The 27,465-nt window shown below is 32.4% G+C and overlaps 1 protein-coding gene across 2 annotated transcripts in view; it reads right to left on the bottom strand.

Moving 5' to 3' along the window:
- Positions 1 to 27,465, bottom strand: part of HCN1 (hyperpolarization activated cyclic nucleotide gated potassium channel 1) — a 404,733-nt gene that overhangs the window by 204,848 nt on the left and 172,420 nt on the right. For both annotated transcript variants that reach the window (XM_079145911.1, XM_079145910.1), the window contains exon 3: positions 4,167 to 4,328. In XM_079145911.1, coding sequence (XP_079002037.1) covers positions 4,167 to 4,328 — 162 coding nt within the window. The remainder of the gene's footprint in view (positions 1 to 4,166; positions 4,329 to 27,465) is intronic.

Below are 27,465 nucleotides of genomic sequence, written 5' to 3'. Positions count from 1 at the left end.
ATCCTTTCAGTTATGCAACATGGCTAACTTAAGGGGTATTCATAAAAAACAAATGGACTTCACTCTAGGTTAAATAGTGCATTGATTCCTTTAAATCACAACAGCAAAAAGCTTTACAAGGAGATAATTTTGAGTTGACATAAATTATTTAGATAATAATGTTTCTCAAATAAGTACAAATATAAAATTAGACACTTATTTTCTTTATAGACCTTATAGAGCTAAAACGAATATGATTTTGCTAAACAAAGAGTAACAAAATTAATAAATCAATTTATCTTTTGTGTGTGTTAGCAGGGAGGTGTGTTACTGAGGACTGAATCCGGGGGTACTCAGTCACTAAGCTAAATGCCTCCCCAGGTCTTTTTATTTATTATTATTTTTTTATTTTGAGATAGAGTCTCACTAAGTTTCCCAGACTTGCCTCGAACTTGTGATCTTGCTGCCTCAGCAACTCCCCCAACCCAGGAGCTGAAATTACAGGCATGTACCACTGTGCCTAGCTCCATTAACATACCTTAATGTAAATTTATTTTGATGGATAATGTTTTAATGTAGTCAGGTAATTGTATACAACACAAATACAGTGCTCTTATGAGGTTATATTTTATAGAATGTGCTATGTAATGAGTAAACTTGGTTTTTCAACCTTTTTCTCCTTTTTGCTATGCTGAAAATTTTGTCCAGCAGATTAATATGATATCATTTAATGCTGGTTTTGTATAAATGAATCATTCTCTTATGCCCATAAACCAGGATTATTTAATGTAACATCTTGCAATACAACATGCTTTAATCACAAAAACAAATTCATTTTCCCTATGTGGTACATTCTGATGGTGATAGATTCAAATTTGCTCTTACACATAATTCTTTAAAACCATCACCAATCCATAACACTACATTAATAAAATTGTAGGTAGAAAAAACGGACTCTCTTAGAGTTATTTATAAAGCAAAAGTCATTTATAAAGAATGCAAACAGATTAGCTGAGAAGATATGAACCCACTTTTATGGAATAAAATTCAGACTAGGAGCAGTAAATGTAAGAATGAATATATTAAACAAATTACTAACAATATAGTTAAGGATGTAGTATAGTCATACCATTGACTTGGAATGTATCATCATTGGTTATACACAGATAACTTGCTAAAAGGACATACTTATTGATAAGGATATGAATATAAAAGCAAACAGGGTTAGAGAGGATTTAAGTATATATAGTGCTTAATAATATTTAAGAACATAAAAAATATAAAATAGAAGATATATAATAGAATAAATGTAAGGAATTTGCTAAGCTCATCAATCTTTAACATAAATAATTTGACAATAAAGCCAAATCCCATAGTACAATTGTCAAACCCATACTCAGGAATGACTAGTATTTCCTGCATCCATCTGGATCTCATTTCTCAATTTTTACTTTCCCATGTTGATTTTGTTTTTCTACATCTAGAAAAAATATTCTTGCTACTTTTTAGTTGTTAAAATTCAAATGCTGATTTTAGAGAGATCTTTCTGCTACAACTGAATTGTTTTTAATTAAAGTTTCATTATTTTTCTTATCTCTTCTTTGTAATCTATGCAACATGACATTATAATGTGGTTTAGAGCAGAAGTTATGGAATTAGATACATGTCTACTCATGGTTTTGTATTCCACCCATGGGGCATTGGACTGTTCATTTAACTTGTAAAAGTTTCAGTTTTCCGAACCATGAAATGGGGATAATAGTGCTTAACTCATTTCACTGCTATGAGCTTCTGATAAGAGCATATTTCACAGCACAGGGTTTTGTATACAGTAAATGTATTAAATAAATACAGGGTATTTTTTCTTGCATTAGATTTTTACTTCTCCATTATAACTCTCTCTGTGTAAATACACTTTTTTATTATTGTTGCTGCAGAAGTTTTGCTAGAAATAAGTAATTCTAAAATAGAAAATATTAAATTTGAGGTATAATGACACCACCAAGATTATCCTACACAAAAATTGTTGAGTTATCAACTGTTATTTCATTCATATCGCTAATATTCACAGTTTAAAATAAAATCTGATACATACATTCATTCGCCCATAGACTTAACTGTTTTTGCCCTTACATAGAGTTACAAATGAAATAATATTTTAAAAATGTGAAAGAAAATAAAAGCTAATTTCAAAAGTAAATCCATATACAAGAATGAAAAAGAAAAAAAGAGGTCAAATTAAAGTGAATTGTTACTTCAATAAGGTGTTTATATTACATAACATTAAGATAGAACAAAGTTTCAAGGTTTGACAACATTAGGTGAGGCACACCATGTGCACATAGGTACGCCATGAATACATGCAGATATGTTTAAGGAAAAGTCATTAAGACATTAAAATTCTTCAATAAATGTGCTTATCTCTAGATAATTAGTATATTGCCTTGTATTGTAATTATACAATTAAATGAAATGCATTTTATAGAAACATGAAAAATAGTTCTTTTACTCTATGATGACAATCACTATTTTCTGAAAGATACCAAAGGAAAATTTAAAATAATAATTATTTACCAAATGAAATATTGGCTGGTGACAATGATGAATCATCTTTTGGCAGCAGTGCTTGTGTTTTTAAACTATGCACTCTGTCAGAAGCTAGATTATAGAGCCGTTACCTTTTCCTCTGCCCCAAAATATCTTTATTAATGTCTTTACCATATGTTTTCCTTCTTCAAAGATAAATAAAGTGGCAGATGCATCATCAAGGAGACACCACAGATTGGAAAAGTGAGCTCATCAACTCCTTGTTTTAGTCTTTAGTCATACAGTCTCCCATAAAGAATAGTTCTCAAAGTTTTGATGATAAGTGACTAGGTTAAAACAAATTTATATGACAGTAATTTCCTGGCACTTGCTATGTGGTTTGCAAGTGTCTCCCACAATTCATGTTATGGAAACTTAATCCCCAATGCAACAAAGTTGGGAAATGGAACCCAACAGAAGGAGTTGAGGTCATAGAGGTTTCTCCCTCGTGAATGAATGAATGCCCTTATAAAGAGGGCTTGGAAGAGTAGGTTCTCAAGCTTCCACCTTCTGCAATGTGAGCAAAAGAGTATGGCATATATAAAGGTACAATTTCAGAATCAGAGACTAAGTTGGCAGTGCCTTGGTCTTGGACCTAGAAATGTGAGAAATCAATTTTCATTTTTTTTACAAATAGCCCAGACTGTGGCATTTTGCTATAATAGCCCAAAATAGATTAAGAACACCACTGGAGACAAAAGATATAAGAAAACAAATTCTTTGTTCTAACATTATGGTATGAGGAACAAAGAAAAACATAAATAACAAACAAGAGAATGAAGAGAGAAAGAGAGCAAGAGTCTTGCTAAATGCTTTTATGACAGAATATGAACTACTTGAGTGATATACATATTAGCATGATAGGGAAGGTCTCTCTGAGGAAGTGATATTTAAGCAGATATGAATGAAATGAAGGGGAGATCCATGTGAATATCAGATCTCATTTCAAAACATATGTTCTCAAAATTAAATGTGAATATAGATATTTTAGCTATGGGAATAAAATTTCTGCTGACAAGTTTTATATTTGTGTGTCTTTCAGAGATAAAATTAAAACTTACCATTTACATGAAGTTTTCCGTAGCAAAAAGTGTTATTTGAAATAGCATCAAGTTTCATGCATCTTATTTTCCTCTATACTAATGTATATGTATTTGTGTGTTTGACAGTCCCTAAAATTATGACTTGAACATAATAAGTGCTAAAAAAAAAACAAAGAAGTATTCTAAGAATTAGAATTATTTTAATTAGAATAATAATTACTTCTAATGAAAGAATTATTCTAAGCTTTAGGCATTTTCAAAGAACATTGCATCATGATTATTTGTATGTGTTTTCATGTTGAAATAAAATGTCACATATAAGTAGAGTAAAATATTTTTTAAAAATGTGATGTGACATATACATTACTGAGGAACATGAAAATTAAATTTAGATGTATGTAGAAAAAAATCAGTATCATCTTACTATATATCCACAGAAGCAAAACCAAGTTTCCTCTAAACATTTATGAAGAGAGAAAAATCAGATCATTCTAACATAAATACTTTTTTTGGCAAAATGTAGAAAAGATTGAATGTAAAATAATACAAATTACTTACAACCATTTCATTTAGAGACACCCAACAATCTGGCGGGAAATCCTGCAGCAGTGGTACCAAAAACTGAAGACAGCCGTCCCAGTGACACAAGAGCAGCATCATGCCAATGAGATTAAATATTCTCACCACTGCGCTGGCAAGATCATATGTCATGTGGAATATCTGTCGAAAAAAACATAAGTTTAGCTCTTTAAGAAATTTTTAAAACAAGCATACTCCCAACATCAGATTGATTGATACGGTATAGCATAAGTATTGATTTAATAAAATGAAAGAAAAGACTTTCAAAAATAGAGATTATATTTGTTTACCTTGACAATGTTTGGTACTCTGCTTTATGATTATAATAAACTGTTAATTTTTCACAAGGAACAGAAAGAATAGGAAATCTATGCTTTAAAGAAAACTTGTTTTGCCAGCAGTATATATCTACTCTCTTTTGTGCTCATGTTAGTAAAGCTACATTTAAAAAAAAGTTATTCAATTTGTTCAAAGACAATGTTCAAGGACTGAAAACTATAAGCAAAAAAGAGTTTAACTGAAAAATATAAAGTGAGATTGAGAATAAACTACAGTTAACTTTATAGCTATGAATGAAGATACTCCTTTAACTGTGTATATTGAGAATAGACAATGATATTTAAGCTAAATGTTACCTGGAATTGCCTTAAAAAAATTTGTGTTTATAACTATTTAGTAACTATTTTCATAATTGTTTGTACAAAGGTGAAATTATTTCAGAAAACACTGAGTATGACACATCAAGATCCTCCTTTGAAATTTTAATGGAACATCTATCTGGCTTTACATTTATATCTACTCATTTTCTAGTTATTATAAGGAACAGAACCAGAATGTAGTATTTCTCTTTGGAAGTTTATGGAACTCACAAGATCAATACCCATAAATCAATACCTTTCCTATACTCCAGCAGGGATTCAGCCAAGTCGGAAATCAGAAAAAACATCACATTTGCAATAACCTCGAAAAAAATAAATACTTTGGAATTAATCTAACCAAGGAGGTAAAAGAGTTCTACAATGAAAATTATAGAACAATTAAAAAATAAATTGAAGACCTTAGAAGTCGGAAGATCTCCCATGTTCTTGAAGAGACAGATTCAATATTGTCCTAATGGCCGTACTGCCAAGAGCAATATACAGATTCAATGCCATCCCTATCAAAATATCAATGATATTCTTCACAGAATTAGAAAAAAAAAAAAAAGTTCTTAAATTAATTTGGAAAAATAAGAGATCCAGAATAGTCAAAGCAATACTAAGCAAGAAAAGCAAAGCAAGAGTTTTGTGATACACAAAACCAGATGTGAAATTATACTGCAGAGCTATAGTAACAAAATCAGCATGCATTGGCATCAAAATAGACATGAAGACTAATGGAAGAGATTCAAAGACACAAACAAATCCACATACCTATAACTGTCTAATATATGACAAAACTGACAAAACTATAACTTGGAGAAAAGATAACCTTTTTAAACAAATGGTGCTGGGAAAAATGGATAGCTCTATGTAGAAAAATGAAACTAGACTACTATCTCTCTTCCTGCACAAAACTCAAATTGAAATTGATCAATGTCTTAGCAGTTAGAACAGAAACATTAAAACTGCTAGACAAATAGGGCCAGCACGCCAGTATATAAGTGCTGGCACTGACTTCCTTAATAAGACCCCCAAAGTGCAAGAAAAAGCAAAGAATCTATAAGTGGGATGCCATCAAACTAAAAAGCTTCTGCACAGCAAAGAAAGCAATTCAGAGCGTGAATAGACAGCCTAAAGAATGAGAGAAAATCTTGGCCAGTCACTCCTCCAATAGAGGATTACTTCCAGAATACACAAAGAACTGAACACCAAAAACAAATAACCCAATAAAAAAAATGGGCAAAAAGAACTAAAAAAAAAAAAAAAAAATTCTCAAAGCAGATACACAAATAACCAACAAATATATGAAAAAAAAATGTTCAACATTTCTAACAGTCAGGGGAGTGTAAATCAAAATTATCCTAAGATTTCATCTCACTCTAGTCAGAATGGCAGTTATCAAGAATACAAACAACAATAAATGCTGGTGAGGTAGTGGGGAAAAAAGGTACACTTGTACATTGTTGGTGGGACTGCAGACTAGTACAAACACTCTGAAAAGCAGTATGGAGATTCCCCAAAAAGCTAGGCATGGAATCAACATATGACTGAGATGCCTCATTCCTTAGTATTTTCTCCAAAGATCTAATATCAGGATACTGCAGCATTATAACCACCTCCCTACTACAGCAATATATCTACAATGGAGCTGTAATCAGCCATAGAAAGAATTAATTTATGGTGTTCGATAGCACATGGATGGAATTTAGGATGAGAATATCATCCTAAATGAAATTAGCCAAACTCAGAAACTCAAAGGTTGAATGTTTTCTCTCATATGCAAAAGCTAGAGTATAAAAAAGGAAAAAGGGAGCAAAGGATAGGATAACATAAAGAACCAAATACAAATTAATAGATGAGTGAAAGGAATCTAGTAGAAGAAGAAGGGGAGGGGGGAGGACAGGAGGGGAAAGAGGGAGATCATGAGATGAAATCAATTTTCATTCATGTGTAAGTTTGTTGTGATGAACCCAACTACTATATATAACTATAAAACTCTAATAAAAAAAATGTTTATGGAATTTCTCTGTTGCTCTTATTTCACCTTGTCTAGAACAACAGAATCTACTAGAGAGCAGAACTGCATTCTGGAAGAAAGCTTTAACTGCTAAGGAATTAATAAATTGATAAATTTAAAAGTAGGAATAAATACACATAAACACCTTGAAACAAAATCACGTTACACAATTCACCGAAAGAATGGTATATCTTTACGTAAGGGCAACATGGCTTGAGAAATTATGTACAAAACATAAAAACAAAACTCCACAAAATTGATATTTTTACTTTGAAACTATACTTTGTAAGGAAATTTCTAGAATTTTTAAGATATGCATACTAAAGGTAAAATGACCATGCATATGTGAATTCACTTTTATAAAATCACCAAATCTGCCTTTGTTTTTCAACTTGATAGAGTTTTATGAGCATTAATTCTTTGACTAAACAATCTTCATTTGGACAAAATAATTACATTGAGTAAAAAAATCCATCTTGGTAGGAATGTACACACTGTTACAAATTCTCTTTAAAGTAAGCTGGAGGGTTCTAGAGTTTAAAGGCAACAGATTACACAGTTCGATATTCAGAAAGCTATAACACAGTAAAGTATATTAACGCATAAAAATTTTATTTTCCTCTCATTTAATTTTACTTATTTATTGTATACTTGGCAAACACACACAAAATTCCTTTTGGTATTATCCCCTCTGATATTTCTTGATCACTGAATTTGTAAATAAAAACTGTACAATCATTTTCATCAATTTTTTTTATTGAAAGTAATACAGTGAAACAAATTTTGAAAAATGTTCTACTCATAAAGTAGGGAAAGCAAGCCACCACAGATTTAGAATGTTTAGTAACAAATTCATATATTTATTTCTAAAAAATGGCTCATGATATCTTGTGAGTTACATGTGGCATGGCTACAAGGTAGGATAATACTGCCTAATGTTAACTTCTAAATCCAACAGGAAACTTACCACCTTTTGGCTCAATTATTTGATGTGAACAATAACTATCTGAAATTCTCTGCCTGAAGTCTACAAATTATAAAACCACAAGCAGCAGCCCTAATTCAACCATCACATTTCAGAGTGGAGTCTGGAATGTTCTGGAGAAGGAGGGCCCATTTTTAGTAAAGTTGACCTTTTGCATTTTCTATATTATTTTAGGGAAGTAGATTATTTTAAAATAAAAAAAATTTCAGATTATTTTTTAAATTACACATGTGAGCAGTTATTCACCGATTTCTTTAAAAAAAAAAAAAAAAAAAAAAAAAACCCTACTATCTCAGACATGTCTTCCAGAGAAACATAACCATACAGGAAACATTTTCATGGACGAAGTTAATAAGAATGTAAGGGTTTTTCTAGTCTATTAGAAACACTTTTTGTTTGTTTTGCTTCCATGTAATTTCATGAACTATTGCCAACAGGATAATCCCTAGATTTGAGGCTATCTTCTATCCCATTTCTATTCCCACCAACACAATGTCAGTATATAGCATTATATTTATAAACTAAGTATTATACTTAAAATACTCAGTAATAGCTCACATAATTAATCACAGGATGAATCTCCCTTATGGTTTTTAGCATTTTCTATTCAAAAGTGATCTCATATTTTGGAGCCATCCCAAAGTTTAACTTTGGAGGAGATACAAGCATGATGACTACTTTAACACTAGCTAATTTCAAAGAGTCCAAATCATGTATCTCTATCTTGATTATCTATCTGGCAGAATAACATCCTAATGTATACAATATCATATTGATGAATACATGAATATGTGTATGTAGTACCTAGACCCAATTCATTTTCCTTGAGCTCTTGTAATTAATAACATGGGACCTGAAAGCTGAGATCTAATTACCCCAGCAAAACCTTGCTCATGGAAGATTGGAATGAGAAGACATCCCTGTGAAATACACCCATCTGTGGCCTGTCAGATTTACCAATAAATTCTCTAGTTTATCTATTGCCACAACTTCTTAAAAGCCTAAGGGTAACTCATGAGATACATCTGTGACTTTATTCACCTCACTGAAAAACTAGTTAATACAATTAACTTATTAATACTTAGAGTTATTCATCTGAGGTGTATGCTCATAGTTGATAAACTTGCATCCAAACCAATTATGTTACTGTGTACAAATTTGAATTCATTATAAAACAGTGCCACTGGTGACACACGGCACATTGTGGAAAGAGAAAGCTAAATGGGGTTTCAAAATGACAGCACAGAAAACCTGTTATAATGTCAAAAAAGGTTGGACTCTTGTTTCTCTTTATAACTATTCACCTACCTGTACACCTTAATGTGTAGATAGATATTAATGTGTGTGCTTTTGTGTGTGTATGTTTGTGTGTGTGTATGTGTGTGTGTGTGTGTGTGCATGCCATCTTGACACGGAATATGAAAAAAATTGGGTCCTCAGAGTAAGATTTAACTGCCAACATGTATTGAAGTCTCAGGCTAATCAATGCTAAAATCAACATTTTAAGATGTTTTCTGAAAATCTTACTCTGAGCATTGTTCAGATTATCTGTCCCAACATGCTTCATGTACAAAGTGCAGAAAGTTCTGCTGGTATGTGAAAGACTTACATTCTGAACAGTGATCTCTTTGGACAAAGTCATACTAATCTCGTCAGTCCCTTAACCCTTTCTAGGATCTTTCTCTGAATGAGATTACCATAACATTTGGGTCACTATAACCTTTAGAAAACTCAACTCTCTGACCATTTCAAATTTCAGCCCCTGTCACCCACCAGTCAAATGCAGTTATCCATTCCCTAACCTCCCACACTTGTTATATCATCTTCAGGATGTTGAGTGGTTTTTGCCAGATTCTTCTTTTCACTCTGTCTTCCAAAACTCCTCCTGCATTTTCAATTAACTCCCAATGCCCTTGGTCTTTCTCAAAATTCTTTCTCTTGGTCTCTGCTTACCCTGAGAAATTATGACCTTGCCACACACACCCCTTTGCCAAAGACCAAGCTTCTCCGGGAGCTTTCTGGACAGTTGATTTGACGCTTCATACCTCAAAAATCTTATGTTCTGGAGAGAGCACCCTTATTTCACAGTTCTTTTCAGCCTGTTCACACATTTTTTGTCCAGATAGAGGAGCAATTCTCTCTTTTTGTTGTTCATTCAATTTGACTCCACCACTCATAATATTCCTATTGCTGGCATCTGGTAACCTCTAATCTCCACACTCAACACATCTTCACTGTTTAAGGGCTCTGTCTTTTTCCATTCCACTTTCTGTGCATTGGTTTAATTAATCAAACAGCATCTTTCTATACCTGAACTATGGAAGATTACCAGAGTGGAATCTGAATAGATTGCAGCTACTAAACCTTTTCTAGAGGAGAGCAACCTTGGTTGAGGTTCTGGGTGGTAGCCTATCCATTCCTCTATTCCCAGCACCATCTTATCATCTCTTCTCAATTCCCCAAAGACCATGACTACCCTGCTCTGTTTCAGCTTAAAGTTTTGTGCTTTCCAGAGGTAAGTGACATGCTTATCTTTATTTAAAACTCATTCCTACCTACTATTTGGTGTTAATCTGATAATTCTTCTCCAGAAGTCAATCAGTAAATTCAACCTACTCAATCTATGGTGAAATACAAACTCTCTTCTAATAATTGTGGTCAGATATTTTTATAAAATGCAGTAGAACAAATGAATAATAAAAAATAAAATTTAAATTTAAAAAACTTAAAACATGATATGATATCATATGATATTATGATATGTCAACAATTTACACTCTTGGATACAGTGGCAATATTAAATTTCTATAATTTTACCAAATTTCTTTTTCTTCACAGTTGCTAACTTCATCTACACTTTGAATGACCTCTTTCTATTATTTAGAAATAATAAAATCTCACAATTTTTAACTTAAAAGAGATTCTTTACTTCCTATTTTATATAAATATACATAAATATATAGATATTTATATAAAAACAGTGATATAAATATATATGTATTTACATATATATATAAAAAAACTCATTGGAACTGTAGAGAAAGAAAAGTTTCATTACATCACTATGCAGTAAGCTAAACAGTATTTAAATAGTCATAATAACTAAACACTCATAGAAGTAGTTTAGAGTAGAAGGCATTTGATATCCTTCATGGCTTTAAAACTGTAGCTGCTTCTGTGTGTGTGTGTACCAAATTCTTATGGTACACCGTAACAGCCACTTAAAATCATGCATAATTTTATGTAGAATTTTAACTATGTATATCTAAAACATTTAGAAAAAAATGTGTCTGTGAAAACTTGCTCTTTATTTAGCTTTACCGCAAAAAATATCAAAGACCATGTGTTACTATGAGGAATATGAGAAAAATTAGAAAATACTAGGATATGAATTCTTTGACCATTTCTGGTAGGAAACAATGATAAAACCAGTTGTATTATATCATATATGGTTTATAGTGCAAGTTATAAGTAGTAGAGAATAAACTATAAACAGCTATAAATTATTGAAAGCTGTCAAGCACAGTGTCTAGTGTTGCATAGTTGATGCTCAATGACTGACTGCTCTTTTTCTCAATATGTTTTGGTCAAATCTGTGGATGTGGAACCTGTGGACTCAAAGAGCTGATTGTGCACTTTTGTAGCTTTCAGGAGGACATTGCAGTAACATAGAATGTTTATATTGTATCTTGTAAATGAAAAATAAAAAAAGCAAGCATAATCCTCATGTATTTAATTTACTTAAGGAAGCCATTTACACACTAGGGAAATCAATTTGTAAAAGAATATTCAAAAACAAAAGTCAATGAATTAGTACTTGGGAAAAATGAAATAAATTAAAATTTCTTTCTCTTAGTCTCACTCTCAAGAACTCTTTCCACATAAGTCCCCTTCCCCTTTCTTCTCCACCATGATTTGATGCAGCACGAAGCCCTCTCTTACCAGGGGCAGAGAAACTACCAATAACATATTCTACAACCTCCAGAACCATGAACCAAAGTAAACCTCTTTATAAATTAAATAGGAAATAGACTTAAGACAATTATTTTTCATTTACAACATTCCATGATATCCTTCGCTTTAAATTTTTTTTAAGAAATGATTTTTAAAATAAAAATGCAATTAGCATTGTCACTGGAAGGTAAATCTGACCTAAAAGTCCTTTATATAAGCAATTTTTCTTAAACTTTTGCTGGTGAAACAAAATAAATAAAAATATAATAGTAAAAATAATGCTTTAGTAGAATAAAGGAGGCCATTTAGAAAGAATATCACAATGTCCTTGTTAACATTCCCAGCATATTCTCATCACTTTCATTCCAGAAAGGCTATGTGAAAACTAGCTGATTGCACCATTGGCCAGGTGAAGTCAACAAAAGAGAGAAGAGAAAGAAAGCTGTTAAGATGAAAACAATACTTCAGCATAATATTTTATGTAGTGGCCATCAAACTTACATCATGCATTGGCACACCATCCTGTTATTGTGGCCTGATGAGCCAGTCAAGTCAAAATACTCATTTATTTGAGTGCTTTCTTTTTTGTCAAGGATGCTCTGGGAGAAAAAACAGCACTGGCACTCTGTCTTGTTGTTTGCCTTCCAATAGAAATCACTAAGTACATGATTTTGGTATGATGCCAATAAAATAGAACTAGACATCTTGGTAAAAAAACACACACATTCTGCCATTTGATGAATCTAATAAATGAGAGAAACAAATTAGTGCAATTCCCCCAAAAGGAAACTAAACCTTAAAAAATAAACAAGTGTTGGCAATGCTGCTAGCAACCCACAAAATGCTTGAATAAGAATTGATCTACTGGAAAATGGCATAATTTCACATTCACTAGTTGGACATCTTCCAGAACTAAGAGTGAATTACAATGCTCCATCAATTCAGATAATAGTGCATCTGGATATTTTCCAGACTACCTGAAGTGTTGAAAATACTTAACCATTATAATTTTTATAAGTGCATTGCATAAACTAGTACATATGAAAGGATCCTTAAAAGTACTAAGTCTGATTTTTCAAACTTTAATTTTTCTTAGCATCGGAACCCACCTGTTAAGCATTTGATATGTGCAAAATTACAATATTAAGCACCGTGATCATAACTTTGCATGGCATCCCCTCCTTCTTCCTTCTCACCTACACACACATTTTCTTTTCCTGAGAACTGTCACCTGTTTCAATCAGTACTCATTTCTCTTTGTACCTACCCCAGAGCTATCTTAATTGTTGTTCCTTCTAACACATCTTGTAGCAGCCCCACCTAGTGAGTTACAGCTTTAGGAGACAGGCCTGGACTGGTTATGGAAGCAGGTACATGTTTGAAAATCTCCTTCTCTCTTTCCCTTTTAATGAATGATACCTTGTCCTGGTATAGAATCCTGCAATGAAAATAATTTTCTCAGGGATACTTAGAGGCCTGATTTCATTCTTTTTAACACTTAGTGAAACCATTTCTTTCCTTAACTATGTGTTAATTAATTTATTGAATAGATGGAGAGGTTTCCATAAGAATAAATTAAACCTGCTCAAATTCTTTATGTGTAAGCCCAGGGTGGGAGGCGCATATGAAGGTGTCATGCTGACCTTCCATTAAGCTCCCTGTGTATGTTCAGGATTACTGTTCTATTTTGTTCTCCATTATGCCTTTTTTTTTTTTTTTTTCATTTTATAGATATAGTTCTTTTTTCAACTATTTTTTATTTTTTTATTTTTTACAGACTGCATTTTGATTCATTGTACACAAATGGGGTACATCATTTTGTTTCTATGGTTGTACATGATGTAGATGTGTACATCCCTCATACCTTTTGACTTCAACTCTAAACTGTCTCAAAGATTTCATTGTACAGAGCAACTCCTTGTACTTTGTCAAACTCTTTTGAAACATATTCCAGTATGTGATTTTTCTCTTCTTATGTCACCCTTCATTCATCCCATTGCTTTTCAACCTGTTAAAAACTTTGATATGTATAATCAGAAAAAATGAGAAATTATACTACATTTAGGTAAGATCTATCAAAATATATAAATCATTCTACTGTCATGTACAAATTAGAACAAATAAAAAAACTTTGAAGACATTCTTGCCTTCAAAGAGTCCCCTGAATTTGTTTTCTTCAGTTTGTAGGTATATCCCTTTCTTTATTTGGTTATTTAATTTATGTGAATTCTTAGAGAGCACAAAGAGCCAACATGTGACCTGTCGTCTTGTCAGCAACCTTTATGTGCTCTCCCCAGTCATTTCAATTGTCAAGCCTGTTATTGAAAGCTCTGTATAAGCCAAATTAACAAACTGCACATTTTTCCTTTAATAACTAATTTGTTCTCAATGAACTATTGATCAATTTAAATGTAAATAAGTTGTTATTCAGATTAGCTTACCTTTGCAGTATATTTTTCTGCCTCTAAACTTTTCTTCCCTAATACTTCTCCTTGGAAATAGTTTGTGCTTCACACACTTGTGTTTCAAAATAAATTTAGAATCAGCTTGTCAAATCCTTCTCTCATTCAAAAATTATGTGGGCTTTCTTGTCACTGATTTTTTTAATGTGTCTATCATTATTTTTCAACAACATTATCAGTTATACAGAATCCAGTATTGCTTTCCTCAAATAATATAGTCTACTTGGTATTAAAAGTTGTAATTATATGATTCATATGTGGTCATGCAAGTTTACTGCTGAAAATGTCACTAGAAATCCAAAGACTCTTTATAAAGCCAAACCTCTTGGCCTGGCATAAATGCCCTTTGTGATCTTCCCACCATCATTTTATGTCCTCTGTAACCCTATCTTCATAGATACTTCACGCTTAAGGTTAACCAAAGTTGCCATGGTCTCTTTACACACTGCAACTGATCAGAGCACACATTTGTTTACATGCTATTATCTCCCAATAATAAAGCCCTGTCTCCATCCCTTCCTTTTCTGACTCATAACTTTATTCTTACTTCAAGACTTGGCTCAAACATCACTTCCTCAGAAAAGACTTCTTACCTCTCTAGAGAGAGAAGTAAGTACTTCCTCTCACAGGGCCTTTTCTACAACTCTGTAAAAGTGTCTAAAACATTGCTGCAATTATGTGTTTACCTATCTGTGTTTTCAACAGATGGTGAGCCCTAGAGGCCAAGGATTACATTCTAAAAACATCCCCTGGACAGGTTTACAAGATGGAAATGAAGAAAGGAGGGAGAAAGAAAAGAAGGAAGGAAGGACCTCCCATTTTAGAAAAAAGTGACACATTTTACTATGGGATTATCATGTATTTTTGTGAATATTGTTTGTAATAGCAGACAGGGTCTCTGATTTAAAAAGAATCCTATGTACTGATAACCAAAAAACTGATGTACAAACCTCATAACGTTGACACTCCTTAATTATGGAGTATATATTGTCCTTTGTTACACTCTTCATCATATGGCAATACACATATAGACTTTGCATTATTGTGGTTTGTCCTACTGAAGCTATAAGTTGCAAAATTTTCTTCTGTCATCAAATCTTTTTCGTATGTAGCTTTTACTATTCATTGTCTTATTCTCATTGAACTTTTTTTCCCACTGTTTGAGGTGTCTAGTCATTACAAAGTTATATTCTACTTGACTCTCTTTCCCCTACTCAGAGTAATTGCCTTTCCTCTAATGCAAAGGTCCTTTATTTTACTGAATATCTTAACAAGATCATTAACTTCTTCTCTTCTGCTATTTTCTTCTGAAATACTGCTCCAAGATTAACTGAAAAACCCATTCTCATTCCTATACATGATGTTCCACATATTTATAAAGAGACCATGAAACTGAAAAATCATATCAAGGGTTTGAAATCAACTAGATATTCAACACTGCTGAGATTGGCATATTCCCAGGTAACATAGATTTGATTGTCCAGGGTGTCTGGTTCTTTCTCACTTGTCTCTCGGAGTCTCCCATTCCAAGCCTACCCATCTTAATCACAAGAGCATAATTGACTTCCAGTTTTACTAATAAAAGATTCTTCTTACAAACGTTTCTACATCAATTCTTTCTTCTTACTTTGGAGCACAATATGTCTTTCTAATATCACCTCTCTGATTTTCTTTCTTTATTTTTCTATGTTGAGTGGCCTTGCTTTATTAATTACCTTCTCTCTTCTTCCTTGAATTCTCTTTATGCTTTCCCTCACCAGCATTTAAGCATTCTTAAATCTCTCCTATATTCCGTTTTATTCACTGTACTAAGATCTACTTCTCAAACACACTGAAAAGTTATTTACACATGCTCTGCATTTTCCCTGCAATCAAATTTTAAATATCATGGAAGCTGGTATCTCCAATCTGTTACCTGAAAGTATACTCAGTGAAATTGGCAGGTGTCACTGTTGTTGAATCCAATGAGCAATTTGTAAGCCACACTTGACGAACCTGCTTCACAGGTTGTACATGATACCTTCTTGACACTGCTTTCTGTTTCTGAAAGGCAAGCTTCTATCTCGCTTCTGATTCACTCCCATTTTTTGGGTCATTCATAGCCAGTGTTACTAGACTCATTCTCTGGTATGTTGAGATGAAAATTATTCAAGTTCCAGTATACATTTGAGGAAATCCTGTATCCATAACTTCAAGTGCCACTTATAATACTCCATGAAATTGACTTCTACTGAGGACAACTCTCCTAATTTTAAAAGGGACAATCAAGCCAACCTGAAGATGCACAAAACTATGTTAATATCTCACCCTCCACATGCAAACTGCATCTTCTAAATGGAATGGTATACATCAATCCTCAATGTAGCCTCTTCTGAGAATTGTGTTAGACTTACTCTGCACCCTTGCCATCAACAGGTAACTTACTTCTGTAAATCTCTTCTGTAAAATTCTTGAGTTAGAAATTCCTTACTTCAGACGATTATCATCTATCACCTGAGTTATTTAAAAACCTCCGGAATTATTTCATCTATCTAGATTTGTCCTCTTCCACCTTCTAATTGTAATTTTCTTTCTGACACACAAATATGTTGATACCACCATCCTTGTTAAAAACCTTCAACAGCATTCCATCAAATTTTGGATAAAATTTTGAATAAAGGCCAAGCTGCTTTGTCTAACACACAAGACCCTTCATGATCTGCTTACTTTTCAAGTCTCATCTTTTCCCTTTCTCTGTGCCTACACATTCATTTTCTTCTGTCATCTTATTTGAAAAATTTATGATTCACTATTCCCACTAGTCTGGGTTATATAACCACTGTCTCCATTAAAATATAAACTATTTGATGGAATGGATCATAGCTTACTGACTTTGAATCTTAGAAATTTGACACATAGTTAATTAGAGTAAAAATATTTTGAACGAAAAGGAGAATGGATAAATGAAATCTACTGTCTGTTAACATTTCATTCACTTTTATTTTATATGAAAGAAATAGCATAAAAAAATAATCAAGTTGTCACTTACTTGAAAATAATCTCTATGCTTTCTAAAAGTCTGAAGGATTTTATTGAGATATTTATTTTCCTGCAAATTCTCAAGAAAACTAATTGAAAGCACTGATTCTGTTCTTTACCAATAATGTTATGTGACTTGTACAATGAGTGTAAAAAATAAACTAGTGATTAAATTTTGACTACACATAATGAGGGTATGAAAACATTTAAATGACTTTAATGGTTATTTTGTCATATGTTCTACATTTATAAAGTTATTAAACTTTATAAAGGAACTTGGTTTCTGTATTTTGAATGCCTACTCTGTTGCAGAATTTTAAAAACTAATTTTACAATTGCTGATATCGTTTATGTTAGTACAGATTATTTGAGATTTTGAGACTATTTTGAATTAACCAAAAACTTAGTTTCCACTAATATTGAATCTGACAACATAACCCTCACTGTGTTTTAAGGGGTTCTGGTCCAATATTAATTTGAGCTAACAGGCTAAGCTTGTAACAGACACCTCCTCTGTGCCAAATCCACTCTAAAAAAATGAGATTTGGACTTATTCCTATTGAGTTGGCACCATTTGAACTCAATAGAATTCAGTATTTTTGACAAGTTCTAATGGAGGAGTCCAAAAGGTTACTATCATTATTATCTGGGCTTTCATCCAGCACTCAAACTCACAAATCATTGTCATGTTTTCTGCTAAATTCGGCCTTGATTCTAGTCTCCAAATTCTTTCTTTCCCTTGGTATATTTATGTAGTATGAAAGCAAAATGGAGATAATATTTTTTATATTATGCTTAGTGATTTATGTACAGAGAAAAATATGTATTTTATTTTTAAACTATTAAGGGTGAATTTTTTTAATATTTCTATCTCTATAATTACAACTCCATAAACCCCTTCTTAACTCTCTTCAAAAAAAAAAAAAAAAATCAGTATTTCCTAAAGGAAATAGGTACCATTCCTGAGTTGCCTATACAACTCAAGTTATATTATAAATTTTAGGACGGAATTTTAAATGAAAATATTTACAAAGTTTTTTTAAAATAATCATATGTGAACAAAGCTACAAGACAGTATTTTTGCGGTTAAAGAGACAATAACATTCTCAAAATTCCTATAGGTATAGACATTGCCACGAAGACCTTTTAAGGATTTTAGAACCTTTATTATCCATCTACCAAATTTATAGAGAACTACCCTTTAAAGGCGAGTTCAGGAAACTGAATTTTTCCTTCCTTTTCCAAAATATGTTGAAGTCCAAAGACCCAATAGTGCGGTTTTAGGCAGGGGAGCCTTTGGAAGAAATTAAGTCACGAGGGCAGAATCCTCATGATGGGATTGATTCCTGCATAAGAAGGTACCAGGGACCTTGCTTCTTTTGTCTCTGACGTGAGAAGATAGGACAAGTTAGCCTTGTGCAAACGAGAAAGACATCCCTTATCAGATGCCTTTATTGGGGAAAGCTCAGAAAAAAACAGAGACAAAGAAATTAGGTGCTGTGGTACAGACAGGTAGCACAAAAAAAGTATCTAGAGTAAAGGGAGCTTCCAAGAATGCCGTAGCAAACTTGGCACAGCTGCAGGTCAGAGGATCAAGAAGGAGCAGAAGACTCAGAGCAGGTATGGATGCAGAACAGAAGTAAACATCAGCTCTAGTGCTTCCCTGGAGATACTGGCCTGTGTGCACAACTGCTACATCCCAAGTCTAGTCTAGTGTTTTAATGTTTAGAGTTTTGCAATATTAAGTTTGTCAATGTTTAAGGCAATTAATCTTTAAATGGAAATTGTCAACCTTTTCTCATATTTTCATGAGATAATTTTAGAACACTTATTATAATGTTATTAAAACTTTTTATTAAGTATAGATAAAATATTTTACCTCATAATCTATGTAACAATTGATTCATAGGAATTTACTGGAGAAGGCTGGGATATAGCTCAGTTGGTAGAGTGCTTGCCTTACAAGCACAAAACCCTGGGTTCAACTCCCAGCACAGAAAGAAAAGAAAGAAAAGAAAGAAGAAAGAAAGAAAGAAAGAAAGAAAGAAAAGAAGACAAGAAAGAAAAGAAAAGAGAAAAAGAAAGAAAGAAAAGAGAAGAGAAAGAAAGAAAGAAGAGAAAGAAAAAGAAAAGAAAGAAAGAGAAAAGAAAGAAAGAAAGAAGAAAAGAAAGAAAAGAAAGAGAGAGAGAGAAAGAAAGGAATTTACTGGAGAATGGACATGACATTTTTTAAGGAATGCATCATCCTTCAACTTAGTGGTGAAATCTAAAAGTATGCATTAGTAATGGAACATCAGACTATGGTTGGAGCTCTTCAGAGAGAGAGAGATGGAGAAGGAGACGGCATAGCTGAAAGTAAAGATGTTGCAACTCAGTTCTAGTTGCTCTTGGTCAATGACCTCACTCAGTCACAAAGAACTGTCTTGGGATATATTCACCCATTTCTATTTCATAGGATTATGAGGCTTGAATGAGATGGGATGCATTTTCCACAGACATATGTGTTCACTGAAAGACAGCTCTCATAGGTCATCATCAAACAGCCCGAGGCAAGATGCTCCATGAATCAGCATCTATAAAATCATACCATTTCCTAACTTCAACAGTCATCACAAAATTCCATCCAGTTTGTTCCTTTTACAGGTGGAAAGAAAGGAAGTCAGAAACAATGCCTTAACCACCACAACTATAAGAATGAAAACTTGTATTGTTCAGCTCCTGAGGGAATTTCCTATTCACTATGTTGAAATTCTCTGACTCTGAAACTGCCAAATACTCTGGTATCTCCGCCTTGCTCTCTGTGCACATCTGTATGCATATTCTTTTTTTCACATCTGTAATAGAACTTTCAACTTTGACATCTCTGATCAGATAGAAAAAGAAAAGGAATCTTGGTTTATGTTTCTATTTTGTTGAAATAAGATTAAATTAATGTAAAATCTACTAGCATTTGTGTGTGTGTGTGTGCACGTGTGTGTGTATACATTTTTTTAATACAAAGGTCAGGATAATAAGTTGTGTATAGGCAGAAGGCACATTAGCACATTACATTTTGGTTATCTACATTTATTGAAACCTAATTTTTAAAAAAATATTCACTCTGAATTATTGAAATTAATATGTACAACCCATAGTGATTACCAAATTACTCATAAAAATTCATAAAAAACACAAAAACCTATCTCTTGCAGTTCTAGTAAAAGATTTATCTACAATGTCATTGAAGGGGATAATGTATTTTCAAAAAGAAATAATGCTTTACTTGTCACCATGAAAGATTAAGAAGAAAAAAGAACGTTTGTCTCCCACCGTGACATAATTGTAATGATTTTGTAGAATACGTACAGCAAATTTATTTCAAGGCAAGATTTCATTTAATTCTAAGTGGTATCAATATTCTTCCAGATAAAGATAATGTCATTTTGCATTTTTGAGATAATTTTCTGCCCTCTCTTAAGAGTTTTGTCTTAATTTATAGCTACTAATACTGAATATGTAAATTTGTCCTTCAGTCCCTTATCTGAAACCAGAATAGAATGTGGAATAGTAGAAATGGTTTATGAGACATCATCACTTGTATTCTATTTTGGGATTGTATTACATACACACACACCACACACAACACACACACACACACACACACACACACTATATATATATATCCCTTTAAGACAGAAGACAACACAGCAGTTATGAATTTGAATGTGCAGAAACTTTACTTATATTTTCAACAAAACATGAGTTTCTTTATTCAAAAGAAAGTATTTTTATATAAGGCATATAAGTTGGAAAATGAACAAAGTAGCCTTTCACTGTTTAAGAACATGGAGTTTGGAACTGGGGTTGTGGTTCAGTGGTACAGAGCTTGCCTAACACATGTGAGACACTAGGTTCAGTCCTCAGCACCACATAAAATAAATCAATAAAATAATGTTAAAAAAAAACAACATGGAGTTTTATTCTTCCTAACAGACTTCTTTATTAACAACATGAAAAGAGGGACTAAGCTGTAATAGTCAAACAAATGCAATTTTCAAATGACATCTCTGCATGTAGGACAAGCTCAAAAATTATAAACACAATAAATATTGCTCGTGAGTCATTTTGCATCACCCATTATTTTTTTAAACTACATTTAAATATCTCATCATTTTATCATTAACAAAAGGTATGAAGTAATCAAAGTGGCCTTGAGAGTCTGGATTTCTTGACCTGTTTTTCACCTTTTCTACAATTTCAACTGACTTTTTTTGGAAAATTAGTCTTCATTTCCTCCAGAAAACCTTCCCTGTGTCTTTTGGGATGATACTACAAACCCTTCTGCAAGATTCCCACTGCTCCCTTCTACTTTAGCATTTGTGATGCTGAGGCCTAATTACCTGTTCAAGTTTCTGTCTTCTTCACTATTACTACATACCCCTTACATAGAAGGAATATTAGCATTTTTCATTACATTACTACTATTTTGCCTGTGTTTTTAACTTTCTATAAGGTTACTGGATACTTGTTGAATTATAAAAAGTAGAATTTAAATAAATTCAGAATATAAAAACATTTGCAACATCACAGACCTAGCTAATTTAGCTTCATACTAGTCTCAGGATATATTTATAGAACTCTAAGACATATTCAAAGGAGTCATTATAAATCAGACAATGACATTCAACATAATTTCAAAATTGTACTCCCTGGTATAAAACATACTGTGTCAATGACACCAATTTGTATTACACCACAATTTCTCAAAATTAATTAACTATAACATTCTTCCCAGAAAGAGAAAATTCTAAGTTTTATCAACTTATTGAGAAGTTTGGGGTCAATCAAAAGAAAGATGTAGAAGGTAGATTATGGTTATTTTAGCAATATATGGCTCCAGGTCAGGGAGTGAGCATATTGTTCAGTGAGTGAAGATTGAGGAACACCACATATTGATCAGAATGGTGCTCAAAAGTTGATTTATAGAATAAATATGGCAAAACAAGTTATAGAAAATGTGCAGAGAAATGATGGGGGAAATTTCAAGACAAACTGTTATTGGAACAGCTCAAGTTTAGATAATGGCAACTAAACCTACAGAAAGGGGAAAGAAAAACAATACAAGGCATAAAAATGGCAGTAGTTGGTGATAAACTGCATGAAAGAAAAGGAAGAAAAAAGACAGAGTTGCTTCAGGTTTCTGGTTCTGATATTTAAGTGGTAGAGGGATCCACGTTAAGTATAAGAAATATTAAGTAATATTCAGAGGATGAAGAATAGCATTTCAGTTTGGACATTCTAAGATTAAACTGCTTATAGATTACTCCATTGGAAATATCCAGAAGTCATTTGGATATGTGAATATGATGTTCAGTCAAGAGTTTAGGCAGGAGGAAATAATTTACAAGGTATAGAAATATATATAACCAGTGACACTGGTAGCCATATTCTTCCATTGTATAATGTTAAAAAAATATCTGGACACAAGAATAAAGTTATCCACAGTGAAAGTCAGTTCCACAGATTTGGGGTTTGAAAACTAAAAACACCTATGTTCAAACAAACTGATAACCCTTTTGGCTGAGAGAAACTGAACCAAGACTCATGACTTTGGATGTGAAAAAGACTGATTTTATTACCATTCAAAACCCCACAACCTGCTGCATAATTTATAGACCATTGAAAAATGAAAATGAAAGCTTCCTCAGTCAAATAGCATTAAAAATGTGGTTTATATACACAATGGAATACTACTCAGCCATAAAGAAACTATAACATTTTTTGGTAAATTAACTATCAGGCTAACTGAAATAAGTCAATCCCCAAAAACCAAAGGCCAAATGTTCTCTCTGATATGCAGTTGCTAACTCACACAAGGAGGGAGGAGGGAAAGAATAAAATTTCAGTGGATTAGATAAAGGGGAATGAAGGGAAGTGAGAGGATATTAAGAATAGGAAAGACAGTGGAATGAATCTGACATAACTTTCCTATGTATGTGTATGAATGTAACACAGTGAATCTCAAAATTGTGTATATCCACAATATTGGGATCCTAATTAGAATAAGATATATTCTGTGTTTGTATAAACATGTCGAAAGAGATTATACTGTCATGTATAACTAAAAAGAACAAATAAAAAAGTTTTAAAACTTTAGAAAAAAGAATTCCAAGACAGCAACAACGCAGCTTTAAACCAGCCCCAGATCCTTCTAAGTGTGCAGCTCTGTGGGCTGCCTGAAACACACACGGATGAAGCCAAACCTGCCAGCTTCCCTCCCACACCCAAAATCATGAGAATGAATGGAATACCCATGAGGAGTGTGTAAGAATGAGAAAAGGTGACCTAGAAAGGACTCAATTTAAACAGAATATTATTGTTCTGCATCAATACTTTAAAAGTTGTTTCAAAATATATTTCAAAATATTGAATCCAATAATACTTTATAAACATAAATTTCTACCAAAGGACTATAGAATAGGCAAAAATGAGTTTGATAATCACAATTAGATTGACAATACTTTTCTTCATTATAATTTGGTATAATTTCTAATCCTTTCCACCATTTCATATTTCATAATCAGAGAAATAAAAAAGTTTTCTAAAATAAATTTGTATCTCTATGTTCTTATAAAATAGTTAAAATTGAAATAGTATCAATGCAATAGATATGAGTTAATATCTCATTGGCTTGTCATATTATTGAGGAAGCTGAATTTTGGGTCACAATCAAAATGAGAATCTTACAAAAAGAAACCCCTTTCTCATATGATGTGGCAGTCTCATTGCAGTCTTGTGGTCATTTAAATTACAAATTGTATTTCATACAATATTCCATTATTGTTGAAGCTAAATTGAAATGTGGTACATAGCACAAAGTGTCAAAGTTAGATGGGACAGAAATGCAACAATTATCTTTGGCTTTTTTATATCCTACTTTGAGAATAGAAAAAATTAAAACAAGTGAACTCTGACCTTCTAGATTATACTACACTATTTTTTAAAATGTATAATTACAAAAGTAGACAAATTGGTACATTCATTATGAATAATCAAATTGTAAAGTGTTCTAAAATCCTCCTTAGGGAAAATGCTCAGTTATTTGGTTCTTTTCATCAGCATTTTCCTATATTGGCTTGGTTAGGATTCTCCCAAATTTTGAAATTCAGAGTCTGCTTCCTCATGAGAAAATGTTGTACTGGCCTTGTGGAGGAATGTTCTAGGAAGGACCTTGAGCTAAAGAAAATCTCCAAGCAAAATTTTCTGCCAACCATGATAATACATATTATCAAAAGGAAAATAGTCTATCATTCTTGAAAATATTTATCTTTAGAAGCTTAAGATAGAAATTGATCTAAAAATCTAAAGAACTCAATATTTGATGCAACATGGTGAGATTTATTTTATTAAAGGTAGACAAAGTATTTATTCACAGCAGGAATTAGATCAATGGCTAATGCTGGCAATTTCTAAAAGAAATACAGAAGGAAGAAGTGAAAAGGGGAATCTACTGTGCAAAGACTGGTTTTCCTCAGTAATATTAATTATACAGAACTCAAATTTCCCTCATTGACTTGTTAACATACAGCTTTCGTAAATTTTTCTGAATTATTTTGAATATATTTAGAGTCTAATGATATGCATATTTTGGAAGCAACATAAACTTCATGTTTTGTATGGATTTTGGCACTTGAGAAATTGTGGTTTGATTCATGACTCTGTCACTTCCTGAATGATGTATAGTAAGTTACCTGACCTCTTGGAGCTTCAGTCTTTTGACCTACAAAGGCAGGTCAAAACTATTTCTTCCTAAAAGTTATGGTAATTAATAAATGCAATGACTTTTAGCATGTATCATGCATTCCTTGAGTAGTAATAGTTCTTATTATATGATTTTACATGTTAATGTTAAAAAGAATCTTTGCAGACCCTTTAACAGAATTAAGATATTATTGGCATTTTATTGTTTGTTCTAAAATGTTTCTTGTTAGACTTGTTTCCAGAAATTGCTAAACAAATCCATATTTATTTCAAATGTTTCAGATGCTCGTTGTGATTTAGTGAACTTGGTCATTTTTGTGTATTATGTTCCAGTATTTAGTTTTTTTTTTTTAAATATATTTTTAGTTGTCAATGGATCTTTTGTTTTATATATTTACCTGTGGTGCTGAATATGGAACCCAGGGCCTCACACATGCCAGGCAAGCACTCTACCACTGAGCCACAACTCCAGTTTATGAAATCCATATTAAACTGATAAAACATTTTAATTTTATCTTTGAACCTTTCCTACATAGCTCCGCTGTGCATATACATAAATTTTAATTAATATAAATACTTATACACATAGGAAGCCTTACATTTATTTTCTTAAACATGCCTTTATTTACTAAGAACTTAAAATTATTTTATTATTATCCAGAAATAGTTCTCATGCATATCTACTCATAGGGTCCTATATTAATAATCATCAGAAGATGTTTATCTAGTTGTTATTATTTTTAATTAACTGACCAAATCAGTATTAAAAAATTTTTACTGCAACTTTAGTATTATAAAAACTTAAAATCATTTTCTTAGACATTGCTAATCTTCTTTTGACCTTGTGGCCTTTGGAGCTCTGTAGCATCCTGCCTCTGCTTTTTAAAATATGTTTTATTTTCCATGATCAGCCTTAAGTGCAAAATTTACATTCCAATTGTCTTTTGAACCATTTTTTTCTAATAAATGGAGTGAATGAAGGGTCATATAATACATTATATTCCAGGGATGATTTGGGCAAAACTTGATTTAGTATGGTGGCACTGAAGAGTGGTTTAAAGATAGTAACAAGAGACCGTTAATAATTTCTTTTGTTTGGTTTAGTTGTCAAACTAGAGAATTCTCTTTCATCCACCCCTTTGTAATTGTCTTCCCATTTGAAGCCTTTGTTAAGACTGCTCCTTCCCCATTTTCAGTTGGGGTTGTCTCTTCTCCGCTGAGAACATCCTATAGATTCCTGTTCGGGTCCATCATTCCTTATCCTATCCTCTGCTGCCTGACACCTGGTTCCATTATTCCTAATTCATAAGCTCTTCATCTAGTTGTGATGGACAAATAACTTTCAAGATTTCTAGGGTATACTATATATCTTAGCTTCTTATTCAAACAATAAAATGTCTATTCTAATTATTATAAAAATCATCAATTTTAGCTGGTGTGGTGGTGCAAGCCTGTAATTCCATCCCCGCAGAAGTTCCAGGCAGGAGGAGTGCAAGTCATAGGCCAGTCTCAGCACCTTGTCAAGACCTAATCTCAAAAATCAGAAAAAGATTACAACTTAAATTTAAAAAAACAGCAAAGTTGAAACTTAACAGTAGAATGTCCTGGGTTCAATGCCCAGTAAATACAGGGAAAAAAAAAATCAATGATCTCATCCTGCAAAAAAGTTTGATAAAATCTGTCTTAATCTCCAAGTTATCTCATTTTACTAATACCCACTACACATCTGTCTCTAGAATGACATTTTACTAATGTGGTAAAACAGCAACAAAATCTGACTATTCTCAGGTTGTCATAAAACTAAACTGAAAATTTTGCTAAACATCAAATATGTCCCTGACCTGCAGACTTACAAAATTAAAGTGACCCTTATGTTTGTGAAGGAAAGAAACTTTAAACCTAACTTACAAAAAATGTGGTCAACAGACCAAATACATTAGAATCCTCCAAGGTTTCTGCAAAACATTGGTTTGACGGTTTGACTTAGATAGCAATATTTTATTGTATTCTTTGAGCATCTACCCCAGTCATCTCCATTTTAATTAGCTTCTTTCATGCATATTAATGCTTGAGAGTATATGTTTATGTATTAATTTGTGACTATTTTCAGTCTGAGAATTTTAAAGTAATTTATAACATCGATAAACAATAATTAGCTAATTTAGGAGCATAAGGGAAGAAGAAAGCAGGAAATTTAAAAGAGATGAGGGTAATCTACAAAATATTGTATTTCACAAGGACAACTGCTTTACTACAAAAAGATGAATCATATTTATACCTACACAGTTTTAGACATCAATCCTGAGAGAAATGAAGGAAGATGGTGTAAAATCTAGTAAATGAATTTTAAAGCTTAGTTATACAATAAATGAAATTTTCATAACTACCTATGATTTGCTAAACTAGTTTTATGACCCATTCCTCCTTTCATCTCCATTCATGATTTTTTAAAGTTATTGAA

This window comes from Sciurus vulgaris (assembly GCF_902686455.1).
Source record: "Sciurus vulgaris genome assembly, chromosome: 6".
In the NCBI taxonomy this organism is placed as follows: domain Eukaryota; kingdom Metazoa; phylum Chordata; class Mammalia; order Rodentia; family Sciuridae; genus Sciurus; species Sciurus vulgaris.
Note: the sequence above shows the minus strand (reverse complement) of the source record. Positions and strands in the feature narration are given on the sequence as shown.